General features: G+C 44.5%; 1 protein-coding gene across 1 annotated transcript in view; it reads right to left on the bottom strand.

Moving 5' to 3' along the window:
- Nucleotides 1-10600, bottom strand: part of LOC119918508 (pleckstrin homology domain-containing family A member 5-like) — a 98581-nt gene extending 87981 nt beyond the window's left edge. Inside the window, exon 1 of the mRNA XM_038739286.1 lies at nucleotides 10409-10600. Within this exon, the coding sequence (XP_038595214.1) occupies nucleotides 10409-10600 (192 nt within the window). The remainder of the gene's footprint in view (nucleotides 1-10408) is intronic.
- Between the last annotated feature and the right edge of the window lie 4400 nt (nucleotides 10601-15000).

The raw sequence follows: 15000 nt of genomic DNA, 5'->3' as shown, positions 1-15000 counted from the left end.
AAGAACGGATCCAGATGAGTCAAATTGAGCCGTACCAGGCAGTGTAAATGAGATATTAGATACATATAGCTGTAACATCACCATTCACCGTGATACTAACAACTAGACAGCAGCCAAGAGACAAAAAGAGTCACAACCCACATTAGCTTTTCTAGCTAATGTCTCCTTCATACAACGATCAGCCACAACATTATACATTTTGTAGGTCCCCCTTTTGCTGCCAAAACATCAAGGCATGGACTCCACTAGACCACTGAAGGTGTGCTGTGGTGTCTGGTACCTAAACGTTAGCAGCAGATCCTTTAAGTCCTATAAGTTGCCAGGTTGGGCCTCCACGGATTAGATTTCCCTACAGATGCTGGATTGGATTGAGATCTGGGGAATTTGGAGGCCAAGTCAACACCTTGAACTCATTGTGTTTCTCAAACCATTGCTTTATCATTATTGGTGCATTATTCTGCTGAAAGACCACATCCATCAGGGAATGTCATTTCCATGAAAGGGGATACATGGTCTGCAACAGTGCTTACGTAAGTGGTATCTGTCAAAGTAACATCCACATAAACGGCAGGTCCCAGCAGAACATAGCCCAAAGCATCACACTGCCTCATCTAGCCATCTCCATCCTGCTTCTAACACATCAACTATAAGGGCACAGTGTTCACTGGCGACCTAATATATCCCCACCCACTGACAGGTGTCATGGTAACGAAAATAATCAGTCTTATTCCCTTAACCTGTCAGTGGTCATGATGCTGATTGGTGTATCTACAAACATGGACGCCTGTCGCTTGTAAGGTATACCAAAGGCAGGGGTAGGCTCGAAAAGAACCGTTTTTATTACATGTTGTCCAACCACACCTGAAGGCAAAAGTGTTTGTAGTTGTTCCACACAGCCACACTCAAAGATTGAAAGAAAAGATAGCTGTGATAGAGAGGGGCTAGATGCGATAAGGGCTCAAATTAGGGGTGTAACGGTACACAAAAGTCACGGTTCGGTATGTACCTCAGTTTTGAAGTCATAGTTCAGTTTATTTTCAGTACAGTTAGAGAAAAATGCAAACATTAAATTGAATTTACGTATGTTCCACACACAAAACAAGGTTGGTATTTGACGTTAAAGATTGCATTCAGTGCACATTTGCACCGTTCCAAAAGTCCTGTGCCGAAAAGATCAGGTACATGTACCGTTACACCCCTAGCTCAAATACATGTAGAAACAGTCTGTCCTCGCAGACATGTGCACTCGCATGAAAAGTGATGGCAGCGGTTGTGTAAAAAATAACAAAATTGAAGTTTGAAGTTTACTTTCTAACCTGTACAAAACCAATGGCTACATAAAGTGGACATTAACTTGTTATTGTTAGTTTCAGTACATTTCAGGAATTGTGGGCGCAGACCCCTGAATTCCAACTTATGAAAGTTGTGAGGGGAGAGGCTTTCAGATGCTTTTTGGCCATCTGGCATGCACTTCTTTTGGACTGTACTGGCAACCCTAACAGCAGTAGTTTGCATTCTTTCCCTGCCCCTGCTGGCTCAGCTGTCAATCAAACAGTTCTGATGAATCTCCAAAGAAATGTTTTGTTACTTATAATTTAAAATAAATATTAGAATTAATTTCCTTCCCTTGCCTTCAAATCCAGTTTTTCCTCCTGAAGTGCCTGAAGCTATTTAATGAGAGTCAGCACTCCACAGATCTTCACCTATTCAAGTGTTAGGCACTGAGGAGAAGGCTAAATTTAAAGCCCACATCCAGGAAGTTGTTTTTTTGTCCCCTGGTGAAAGTTTCCCTCCTCATCTCATTAGGATATACGGTAGGCCTCCATAGCTCCTGCTTTTATTAATGACTCCCTTGTTTTGTCATATATTCAGCTCACTAATATGTTGTTCTGTTCTTCTCCCTGGTGTTTTGTTGATCGCCTACTTCTCTCCCCATCCTAACAAATTTTGAAGGCGTTTTAAAAGATGTCAATGTCATCAAGCTCTGACGCTGTCTGACATTTTCTTTTTCTCTTCCTGCTTCCTCTGTCTGTCTCCTCACTTAATTATTAACAGATAAGAAGATGGGATAAGACTAGAAAATAACAACACAGAGATGTGGAAGACTGAAAAATCTAAAAGAAAGAGAGACAAAGACAAACAGGAGCCTCTGAACACTAGTGGACTGATGGGTTGATCGTAGCGTTGCCTTAAATAAATAATCAGATTGCTTGGAGTAAGGCACTGATAGACTGGTGTTTAGAATGATAAAGAGTTTCCTATTTGCACATGGACAGGAGATGTTTATAGGTACAGACATTTTAGTCTATTTACCTCACCTCCAGTGACATGAGAACTACCTTCATTTGTGCATTGTTTTACTGTTTTTTATTCTTATTGTTATGATTCTTTCATTATTTATTTCATGTAGAATTTAATTTCAATTATTTAATTCATTTGATTTCTTATTATTTTATTATTCTCTCTCTCTCCCTCCCTTGTTTTGTTTCTAGTGTGAATTGTGGAAAACTTGTCCACCCTGACAAGCCCCTAGAGGCTCTCACCAGGTAATGATCCCTCACATCACTGGAGAAAAGAGCTTCTTTGGCTTCAGCTTCTCTATGAACCTTGAGCTTTCGAATCCTAGTTTGCTATTGTCACTGACAAAAAACAGAAGTTGTAGCATGCAGATTGTGTTGTTAGCGGGTAAGTTCAAACAGTTAAAGGACACTTGGTTGCCGTCCTGACCCATCAGATGAGAAGAAATATATGTTTATGTGTAGAAATGAGATTGTAAAAACCAAAAATTCTAGTTTTAGAAAGACATGGGGCATTTGTCTTGACAACCATTCGCCCAGCATTTTGACCTCTTGAGACAATTTCCCCTCTCCATGCACCTTGGAAGTAGGTGATGTTGTGCCAGAAATCCCTACTCTGCATTTATACTCTTCCACTGCATACAAGACTTGCCTGAATTCTATCTGTAGAAAAGCTTAGGCTGCGCGATGCTTTTTATTGGAAGTGAGTAGTTAGCTGGACATATTTTTGCCAAACAAAATACTACATCCTCATGATAGAAACATTTTCTCTCGTAAAACGAAACATATTTTTGGCTGGACCACAGTAAAGCAGGGGCCAGCACTATAAACGCCAAAGTCTGTCACTGACTTACTGATTGAGTCTTGAACTCATTGCCACACTGGGTTTTAGCTCTGTGCCAGCACGGCAGAAAGGTCTGGCTGAACAAATTATCATTCTGGTATACGGGCAATAATGCTGGCTTGTTTGTATTTCTTTAAACCAGTCACAATCATCTTGGGCAGTGCTAAGCCCAGGATGCAGCAAAAGGACCAAAGCAAAATAGTGTGTAAAGATAGCGTAAAGAAATAGAGACACCTCTCAGACAGAAACTAATGAAAGAGCAGGGGGAAGTTAATAGATAAAGAGTTACTAGGAGTGCATCATTTTTAAGACACAGCAACTACTCATGACACACAGCATCTCAAATAAGTGAGTAACTGTTTAAAAGAAATACACCTGGCTCCTAGTAACTACAGCTCCAACTGATTATAGATTCATTCTAGAGCGCCACATAATGTGGCAAATAGAAATAGATGCTGAAGTGAGTGACAGTGACGTTTGGTAAATCCCAGCTGAGGAGCCACATTAGCCACAGGGAAAGCATCCATGCTTCATCTGAACTGATTTCAGAAAGTAATTTTAAGTTTTTCATGGTTAAGAACTAACGGGTTGGTTTGGCAAATCTACGTCTTGTTTAGTTCCCCATCTCCAATAAAGAGCAGCGCCCAGCAGCCGCCCATGCAGTGCAGGACACAATCCCCAATGGGGCCAAACTTCCTCTAACCTGATATCACTTTTATTCATCATGTAATAACATAGTCTGTGGGTAACTAGTCAACAATGTGTTTATGGTATTTACTTGTATATAGTATCAGAATAATATTACAGGGACTCAGCAGCAGCTGCTTATGATGATGGGACCATTCAGTGTCAGCTGTGTCATGCTGCCAGTAGATTTTACTTTCATGATACATAACAGGTGAAAGAGTTACTGGGAGACTTGGAGTTAGGTTAGTAGTTTACTGCCAGCTTTGTTCTAAACTAGCTGAACTTGTCCCACATCGGTCTCTGCACTAGACACTCAGATGATAATGATCTTCTCATATGACTTTGTAAGACAGCAAACAAGTCAAGCTGTTCCATTAATGTTAGTCAAACCTAATGCTAGCAATGAAAAGCAATGAATAACACGCTGATCCAAAACGTCAGGATTCCTCCTCCAGCTGTGTTTTCTGCTACATTCATCTTTAATTCAAGGCTTCATTCTGCTGTTTGAGAATTATTTTTCTTCTTGTTGTTTTCACTAACTTTATTTCAGCTGCTACATGCACAGCCAGAAGAGCCGCTGTGCAACACTAATGCAGAAATGATCTGGATGATAAATGTGCATGTCATGAGATGTGTCTGCAGCACGAAGGCTTTCCTCTCTCAATAATAACCATATGTGTAATTTAATAGGAACGATCGTTTTTTTGTTGCATCAAATCAAATTAAATCCCAAGCAGTGGCTTGTATTGCCTCTGAAATGACGAATTTAAATCAGGTGTCAGACTGACACCTGTCAAAAGTAGATGCCTAGTATTTTCTCCCAGGCAAACTGTCTCACAGTGAACTGCAAAAGAATTCCCTTACCGAGAAATATAACTTTAGTAATCCTCACAGCTAAGGCAAACATGATTCAGCACAGAAATGTACAGGGTGCAGAGGAGCGGAGTGGTGTGGGCGAACCTGGATATGTTGAAGACCAGCCCACCTGCTGTGTTGTCGGTGAGCCAGGGCCTCCTGGCTGAGGAACGCGCATATCCTCCTGCTGTTGGAGGATAAATCTGCAGGAGCTGACTGTGAATGGATGACAGCTGGTCATCCAGTCTCACACCCAGGTTCCTTGCAGTCCAAGCCAGAGACACCACAGAGTTCTCACAGTTTAGGTAGATGTTGGGAAATGCCATCCCTGGAAGGAAGAGCAGCTCGGCTTGATATGGATGCGACCGGGGTTTCAGAACAGGGAACATACAGAATTTGTTGAATGCCATGGTGGTGTTTAGTTTGTCTGTTTAGTGATAGTAGTATTTATTGTAATAGTAGCAATACAGTTACCAGTAAGAGGTTATAACCAAGAGAAATTCCATTTGACTGAAACCACAAGTGAGATAGTACAGAACAAAAAAGGATGTTTGAGCTGACTCCTCAGTAACATAAGTCACATTCAGAGCAAATAAACACTGGTGCTCACAGTGCAGGGCTGGCCACACAGCAAACAAATGGATCTTATGGATTTTATTTCATCCCAGAGCTCCTTCCTGCGTAGATGGCTGAGCAATGGCCTGCACCACCAGCGCTTACACGAACCAGTTTTATCAGCAAGTCCCTGAAGTGAGAGTAAACAGAAGAGGCGAAGGAAAGGGTTTATGGAGAACAGGTTAATGAAGGCTAAGATAACCGTGCAGCTGAAAGATGAAAAGGCAGACGAGATGAGACAAGGGGAAAACGGATTAGCTGTGTGATCAGTGGGCAGTGTGTTGTGTGTGTTAGTCACCCTGCTTTAGACGTAAGGCTCTTGTTTAAGGCTGGGGTGATTCGTCGATGTAATCGATTATGTAAATACATTGACGCGCATTACGTGCGTCGACGCGTCGCTGCATCAGGTGTGGGATTATCCTGGACAAGTTCCAGCTACAAGACCGCGCCTTCGACCGTCTAAAATTTGGAGTATTTCAGACAGACACTCAATAACGTGCTGCTCCGTCAGCTCTGTGAACTGGAAATAGCTTCACTGCAGCACAGCTGCTGTCCACGAATACGTGAAGCAGCACGAACACATGAAACTTTGTCTAGACGGCAGCACCGCAAATCGTGTTTACATTCTGTCGCCACACAAGCACGGCACATTATCAGCAAAAGGACACGTAGTATTTCTTCATTGCCATGCCATGTTAAAAGTAATTTCTGCCCTCTGCTGCCATGGTAACGTAACGTTACACCGCGAGTCATGTATCGGCTGTTTCATATTTTCTGTTTATTTAACGGCCACGTATGAGCGAGAAAACAGACAATCTGTGACTGTACAGTCTGTGAGTCCTTTCAGGTGTGCACTGATGCAGAAATACATTTTATTATCATACTGCATTACTTACTATTGAAATGAATCCGTGTCAGAAACATTTAAAGTTTTAAGTAAAGTAGCCTAACACATCAGTGACGGGGAAATTTTATTCATTTTAAGATTTGCTGCTATATAGATTTATTGATTAGACATGTTTTTGATATTTAATTTGGATAAATTGGTATGTATCGAGTAATAGGCAACTTTTCTTTCTTTAGAATAAACAAAATTAGTCGAAAAAATAAACGTTAGATTAATCGACTTGAAAAATAATCGATATGTACAGCCCTACTCTTGTTACTAGCGCCAAGTGAAGGCCGCCTCTCTCACTCACAGTCAATTGTCGGCAATTCAGTGTCTCTGAAAGAGCAAGGACGTAGGAGCAATTTCAGAACATCCACCTCTGGCGACAGTGGCTAAATAAATAAATGCTAAATGCTTTCGCTTGCAGACATTGCACACACACACAATTGAGATTGGTATGTGAATGTTGCCTGGAATGCAGAAAAATATTTCATAGTGAATGTGTTCTGACTCAGAATTCTTGAGCTCATGCGGTTAAGTTGTCAGGGAAAATAATTCCTTCCCAAAGAATACGGAGTCAAATAAATGTGGAGATTTCTTTTGTAACGTGGCCATGGAGAGAACGCACGGTTACTCTCCCGAACTCAGCATTTCCTCTCCTTAAATACAGAACAAGTACAAAAAACAACAGCTAACAAATGGTAGAAGAAGGAAAACAAATGGCAGAGTATTAGCATACACAAAAAAACCTCTTCCTGAGCTGAGAAAGGAAATGCAAATGTATAAGGCATCAAAGATGTTTCTCTGTCTCTTGACTGGTCTATGTTAAAACTCTCACCTACATGCCAGCAGACGTTTATGGTAAATCAGCCTTTGATTAGAAACCAATGCTAATTTCTCACAAGTTAGTTATAGTGAAATTCGAAAAATGAGCAACTTATAATGTATTTCTCACATTTCCTCCTCCGTGTCAACAAAATATTGCTGAGAAATCAAAATGGTAGGATTCACTGTAAAACTGTCTTAGTGGGAATACAAAAATTGAGAACATTAGATGTTTGATGAATAGTTAAAACAATGAATTAGAAACAATTAGAAAAAAGAAAACAATAAAAAATATGAAGGACTAGATTTCTAAACACTTAATACAGTGTTAAAATAGCCTACATGCTAAGTCATAATACTGTAGGGGCCAGAATTGGTCATTTACCCATTTGTTGGAAAGAAAACATAGAAACTAAAATGATACAATATGTATAAGAAAACCTGCATACAATCATAACAATAACACTAAAAAGAAATGAACAATCAAAAACAATAATTAAAAACATGGAAAAATAAACAAAACAAATCTACCAACAGATCATCTTTGTAGTTAAAAAAAACAGGAATACTCCCGAAAACATAGTCATTGTCTTTCCCTTGATTACATGGTTTATTTGTGGTTATTGTGGATCCCTCTTCTTCTGTCCTCTTCCTCCTGCGTTGGTAACATGCCAATGTCACATCTCCCCTTTGCATCCTCTTCTTGCATCTTCAGTGGTTATGAAGATGCTTTCTTGTGTGAAACAGTCCGTGTAGAAGATCAGTGTAAATGATATCAGTTTGACTGGTGAGTGCAAATGAATCTGTGAGTGCTGCGGTTTTATGAGTACTATTGGATTCTGTTTGTTGAAAACTCCTAGACTCTAGGGAACGTCTGTCATCTGGTTGAGCTGGTGTTGGAGTACCCTAACTGTGCTGATCAGGACGGCGGTGAGAACTGCAGCCAATGTTCCTTAGCAGCCATTGTCTATGTGTTGTTGGAGGGGATCCTCACTGTGGAAACACTTTGCACTGTGATGCATGGACCCACGTGTCCCTCTCAGCTACCCGGACAGCAGTGGGAGTCGTCAGCAACACCTGATATGGTCCCGGGGATGGTGCCAATGCTTTCTTTGTAAATCCTTGATCACGACCCACTGTCCAGGCTGGATGGTGTGAAGTTGTGTTGTTGCAGGATCAGGGAGGGCCGCTTTAACCTTAGGGAAAATATGCTTCAAAGCACGGTTGAGTGCGCAACAATAGCTTACCATGTCATCATCCATCCCTGCCAATGTAAGCCTGTTTTGAGGAAAAGGGGTGTTACTCATCCGCATGGGACGCCCTGTTAGAATCTCATAAGGGGAGAGACCAGTTGTCTTATGTGGCCGGCCTCTCATGAACATTAATGCGAGAGGTAACACCTCAACCCATGATAGATTAGTTTCAGTCATTAGTTTTGTTAGTTTTGTTTTTAACGTCTGGTTAGCCCTTCCACTGCACCTCCACTTGCTGGGTGATAAGCACAGTGTGTTTTTAAGTTGATCCGAAGGCTTTCTGAAAGGCTTTGAATGACATTATTTACAAAATGAGAACCATTATCACTTGTCATTTTTGATGGGAGCCCCCATCGTGGAATGACTTCTCTCAACAGTGATTTCGCAACTGAGACAGCAGTTGCATGCCTACATGGGAAACATTCGATCCAACGTGAGAACATGTCAACAATCACAAGGCAATACCTGTATCCTTTGCATGGAGAATGATCAATAAAATCCATCATCAAATGTTCAAAAGGACCTTCAGATTTAGGGTGGGCTGAGAGAGGCATTTGTACACCTCTGCCAACATTGTTAGTAGCACAAATTACACATTTTTTACAAAAATTTTCAGCAAAAATTTAAAAACCTGGTGCATACCACAACCTATTTACAATAGCCATCATCCCTCCTTTTGACACATGGTCAGGACCATGTGTCAATTTGGCCAAGAAGGGAAAAATGGACTTTGGGAGTACTGGGAGGCCGTCTGCGTTTACCCAGACTCCAGAGAAAAGTTTTGTGCACCCTTTCCTCTGCCATAATGCTGTTTCCCCAGCATCAACTCCTGTTTGAAGCAAGGAGACATCATTAAGGGAAAAAAGATAATTTTGTACAGAGAGGGCATCTGCAAAATGGGGGAGACAAGAGACAGAGCAGCTGCTTTTGCAGCAGCATCAGCTGTTGCATTTCCTTTTGACACTGGGTCGTTAGCACCTGTATGGGCCTGATATTTGCATACGGCAACAGAAGTAGGTAACAGTAATGCAGACAAAAGATTCATGATTAGAGTTCTGTGGGCAATAGGTTTACCTGTGGAAGTAAGAAACCCATTGTGACACACATTGAATGCATGCTGAGAGTCAGTATAAACTGCAATGTCTTGTCCTTTTCCTAAGATGAAAGCACAGGTCAATGCAAATAGTTCAGCTGCCTGTGCCGACAGATTATTTGGAAGTTTGGCACTTTCAATTATACCGTATGCTGTGCATATGGCATAAGATACGCAGGGGGTACCATCACACGGATTTCTCCTAGCCGAACCATCTACAAAGAAAACCGCTTCAATAGCAGCTGCTACAGCTCTTAAGCATGCTACCCTTGCCCTTTCAGTAATGGACAAGCGTTTTGAGTAGTAACCTATTGGTCACCATGTGATTGAGTGAGGACTGCTGACATAAAACCATTACATTTGGACACAAAAAGATTGAAAGATTTAGTTGAGTCAGGGAGTCCTAGGCAAGGGGAACTAGACAGAGCTTGCTTTAAGTCAGTGAAAGCTTTTTCTGCCTCAGGGGTCCAAGTCAAATAGTCAGTCATGGCCAGGTTTTTACCCCCGTGTGTGATGTCGTAAAGGGTGTGGGAGATCTATCGCAAAATTTGTTATCCATGGACGGCAATAGCTTGCTAAACCTAAAAAAGGCATCATCTGTTTTTTAGTTTGCGGTTTTGGAACATTCAGAATTGCCTGAATGCGTTCAGGGCCCAATCACCAATCTTCTTGGTGAAAACCAGGGGTGGGACACTGACATGATGTGTTCCCATAGCCTCCGCATCTGTTGCACCTTATTGTGTTTCGGCTTGTGTTTTTGTAGTCTCCTTGATATTCGGAATGTGGTCTCAGGGTCCTTCTTCTTCCAGCGCCTCGCCCTCTATTGTTATTTTGATGGGACTGCCACCTCTGTCCGGGGTTCTGTGATGCACCCTGCTGGTAGAACATTAACTGAGCAGTTTGGAGATGTTTCTTTTGTTTATAGTCCATATCTACCTTGTGTCTTTCGGCGTGCAAGACGTGCGTCAAAACAGTTGTTATAGGTGCGCTTTCCCAGCCGACACATTTAGTCATGACTCGGGTCTTCAGGCCAGGGTGGAGACCATTTACCAAAGCAATCTTTAGCAGGTCGGAGTATGCGTCATTGTCGGGGTCGATGCCAGAGTTAACTGCAAAAACAGCTTCCATGCGGACACGGTAGTCTGCAGCTGACTCCTCTTCCTTTTGTTTAGTGTTGTGGATCTCAGGCCAACAGACTCTTGGGGGGAAAGCCATTCGCACTGCGTCATACAAGGTGTCCATCATGGCACCAAACTGAGTTGATCCCACTGATGGTGCTGTGGAACAGGTGACAGGTTGAATGTTGGCCCATCAGAGCTTGAAACACTTCCGACACACAGCTTCCACTTCCTGTAAAGTTGGATTATACATGGACAACAATTGCTTCATTGATGTAACCCATTTCTCACCACCAGTTTTCTGAGGATTAGGCAGTTCTTCTGCAATTTCTCTTCCCAAACACTTCCGGATCGCAGGGGGCGTGTTCCTGCTCTCCCGTTGGTCGAGGCTGGGGATTTGGAAATGTCAACATAGGCAGTAGCTGTGCATCCCTTTCTTGTACTTGGCTCCTGAGCCAGTAGTCAGAAGATGCTGCGACTGGAGATGAAAGTTTCTTGGGAAGAAAACAGTTAGTTTGGGTGTTCTTCCCATATTGTCTTTGTTCAGTTACTGTTGTGTTGGGTGGGGGAAAAATTGACAGGTCCGGGTACAGTGCTTGTTCCCTCCCCCGTATTTCAGCCTTTTCCTGGGTCTGTTCAGCAGAGGGGGCAGTACTTGCATGTGGATGAGTGGTTTCTGGTGTTACCAGGATGGGTGGCTTAGAGACAACATATGGTGGTGGTTTCTTCTCATAATTTAAAACTGCATCCCTTGTCTGTTGTTTTAGCAGTAACCCTGCCCTTGATTTTGCTTCCCTCAAGTGTGCTTCCTTTTCCCATTTCTCAAAAGCTTGCCAATCAGTCTTTTTCTTTCCTATTTTCTTTGCTTTGTCAACATAATTCTGCATCTCCCTAAACAATCTGTATTCAGTGTCCCTAGGATAGGAAAAATGCCTTCAGTTACATCATGCCAAAAAGGAACATCAACAACCACACTTTTCCCCCATTTCTCTACCATTATTTTAGCTGGACCTGAAAGAGTGTCAGGCAAAGAATTAAGTTTTTCCCTGATTTGTTCCCCATATTTTTCTACACACTGAACAGATTTGCTTTTACTTGCAATGGGTTTTATCATTCACACAATGTTAAACGAAACTACGGTAATTATGATCATGCAAACACACATGAGCCAGAGTTTGATCCAGGCCACTGCAGCAAGGACAGCCTAAAACGAAGGGTTTTTTTTTTTTTTAGAATACACACTTTAACAATTGTGCATGCAGTGTAACAGTGTGCACAGATATCAGAAACACCTTAGAGTAGAGCAAAATACACTGCAGTAAGTAACAGCTGTGTGTAGCACATATTTGGCTTTTGCTGAGACTTCCACAGAGTTTAATTCCACTGTTGGTGGAACCCTAATCTTTAGGGTGTACTTCTTTGCTGTATAATGCAGGTTTCATGTCTGCCCTTCAGAACACCCTCTGCATGTAGAAGAGGTTTTCTTTTGTGTCATGCGATGAAACAATTGCCTGTTTATCAACCAGTTGAGTCTCCACCAACACCTGAGAAATATATATCTGGCTGGTTTAGACGACCTGCATCATAATGGTTACAATAACCACTTGGTTAAAAATATGGAATAGCCATTGCCATGGTTAAAAGAAACCAACATTGACTGTCGGTTCCCCGACCTTTTCCCTAATTTCTGGTTCTATAACACATCGCACCACTTTCTTCTTTGCTCATGAGAATAGACACATAATTTGCTGAAACAACTGATGCTGTTGTTTTTCTTAGATAGGACAGTCTCAGTGTGACGGAAGCCAGCGAGGCTGTGCAGTGAGTATACCTCACTCCCCGACACCTTAAGAGATGCACTGGCGACTGACGCTAGTGCCCATGGGTTTTAGCCTCCTCGTCAGCGTGTCCGCCTCCTGTACGTTCAGTACGTTCTCGGGGGCAGCCGGTTACATCAGCACAATAATCTTGTGTGGACCTCATCTCAAAATGAGTGTTAGACACTAACATCTAAGAAAAAGCCAAATTACATCTAGACGTGCTGGGTAAAAGGACCTGCTGTACACTTCTTGGAAACATTTGCCAAAGTGACAGTCACAAGTGACCTGCACTCAAACTATGTCTGAGAGGTGAAAAGTCTGAAGAAATTGTCTCGGGTTACGTATGTAACCCTGGTTCCCCGAGAAGGGGAACGAGACACTGCGTCGGTTACGACACTATGGGAACGCCTCTAGGCGAAGCAGGTCTGAACGTGAATGAAATCACTCCAATCCTATTGGCTTGTTGCTAGAACGGTAAGGTGTGACGGAATAACCGGAGGAATATAAAGCACACCTGTACACACTCATCATTAGCTTAAACTATGAAGCAGGCGCTTCAGGCGGGGAGAGAGGTGCGGCGGGCCGACGCAGTGTCTCGTTCCCCTTCTCGGGGAACCAGGGTTACATACGTAACCCGAGACGTTCCCCTTCGAGGGAACTCGAACTGCGTCGGTTACGACACTATGGGAACGAGATACCCACTAAACCGTGCCGAAAACCCCGTCTGCCCCTGTGTGCAATAAAGTGGCACGACTAAGAGGAGAGCGCACGAGTGCCAGGTGCCGAAGGAAGGTCAAGACTGTAAAACCGAATGAATGTGTGCGGAGTGGCCCAGCCAGCCGCTAAACAAACATCCTGCAAAGAGGCCCCGGAAAGGAGGGCTCGAGAGGCCGCCATGCCTCTGGTAGAATGAGCCCTCACAGCCACAGGTGAAGGCAAACCGCGCACCTGATAGGCCAGGGAAATAGTCTGAACAATCCAGTTGCTAATAGTATGTTTGGATGCAGGGAGCCCAGCCCTGGGAGTCCCAAAACACACTAGCAGCTGGTCAGCCTTCCTCCAACGGGAGGACCTCAGAGTGTAAATACTCAGTGCTCTGACAGGGCAGAGCAGATGAAGTCTCCCGTCCTCCGCCGTCACATGAGGTGGAGGATGAAATGCCTGCAGCACTGTGGACCCTGCCGCACAAGAAGGCACTTTAGGGATGTATCGTGGACGAGGGTGCAGGATAGCCCTAATATTCCCCGGGGCAAACTCCAGGCTTTGCGGGGAAACCGAAAGCGCTTGGAGATCCCCCACCCTCCTCAGAGAGGTGATAGCAAGGAGAAAGGCCATCTTGAGGGTCAAGTGCGTAGCCTCAGCTGACTCCAGGGGTTCGAAGGGGGCCTCAGCCAACGCCCCAAGAACCACCGCCAGATCCCAAGTGGGAACCTTGGACCGAGTCGCAGGTCTCATCCTCCGGGCACCACGGAGGAAACGTACAACCAAGGGAAGTTTCCCCAAGGACCCCTCCCTCAGAGGGGTGTGGAAAGATGAAATAGCTGCCACGTACACCTTGAGGGTGGAAGGGGAAAGACCAGCAGAGAACCGGTCCTGGAGGAACTCAAGTACCTGAACCACCGGGCAGGTAACAGGGTCCACCGACCGCTCCCTACACCAAGTGGAGAAAACGCTTCACTCCAGTGCTGCATCCATACACTTAGTGAATGTGCGAGGGGAAAGTGCCAGGCCGAATGGAAGAACCCGATACTGGTAAGCCACACCCCCGAAGGCGAACCTCAGGAACTTCCTGTGAGAAGGACGGATGGAGACGTGGAAATAGGCGTCCTTTAGATCTATCGTGACGAACCAATCCTCAGATTGGATGTGCGTCACGATGGCCGGGATGATGAGCATCTTGAACCTGAATCTCCTCAGAGACCGGTTAGAACCCGCAGATCCAAAATAGGGCGCAGCCCTCCGTCCTTCTTGGGGACTATGAAGTACTGGCTGTAGAACCGGCGTCTCTGTCTGGGGGGGAGACACGTTCCACGGCCCCTTTCCTCAGCAGAGTACGAACTTCCTGTCCCAACACCGGACCTTGCTCTGGGCGGACCACAGTCCAAACCACCCCGTTAAATTTTGGAGGGCGGGTTTTGAACTGTAGTCGAAACCCATGTATGGCAGTGCGCAGGACCCACGGAGAAATGTTCGTCAGGCTCCGCCAAGCCTCTGCAAAGTCTGCCAACGGAACCAACCCCTCGGGGCTGGTGGTCGGTGTCTCGTGTGATCTTCTGGTGGACCCCTGAAGCCCCATAACGGCAGGGGAGAGCCGCCAAAGATCCACGGTGAGTGAGTCTGAATGCCGCCTGACTGCAGACCCTCGGGGCAGGCAGTACGGCGTGGACTCGATGGTGGCAGGTGCGTCCTGAACGTGTAAACGGCGGGATAACATCACCCGTTGCCACGGCGGAGGGGACCTCGATCAGCCTTCGGGGGGGGGGGGGGGTGCGGGAGGGGAGAAAGACTCCCCTACCCCGGTCTTCCCTCAGCTCCGTCGGGACTGGGTGACAGTCCTCAGATCGCGTCTCTCCCCCCTCTGAACCATCTCCTGTAGCAGGTCGGCTTGGTAGGCTTGAAGCACCGCCATGGTGTGCAAGCTCGCACCTGCCTGGCCCGCTGCCATGTACGCCTTCCCCACGAGCGTAGATGTGGTGCGACATGG

The sequence above is a fragment of the Micropterus salmoides genome, unplaced genomic scaffold (genome assembly GCF_014851395.1).
Source record: "Micropterus salmoides isolate LMB-PRFRI ecotype aquatic unplaced genomic scaffold, ASM1485139v1 Ms_hic_scaffold_23, whole genome shotgun sequence".
Classification (NCBI taxonomy): domain Eukaryota; kingdom Metazoa; phylum Chordata; class Actinopteri; order Centrarchiformes; family Centrarchidae; genus Micropterus; species Micropterus salmoides.
This window is presented reverse-complemented; position numbering and strand designations above follow the sequence as displayed.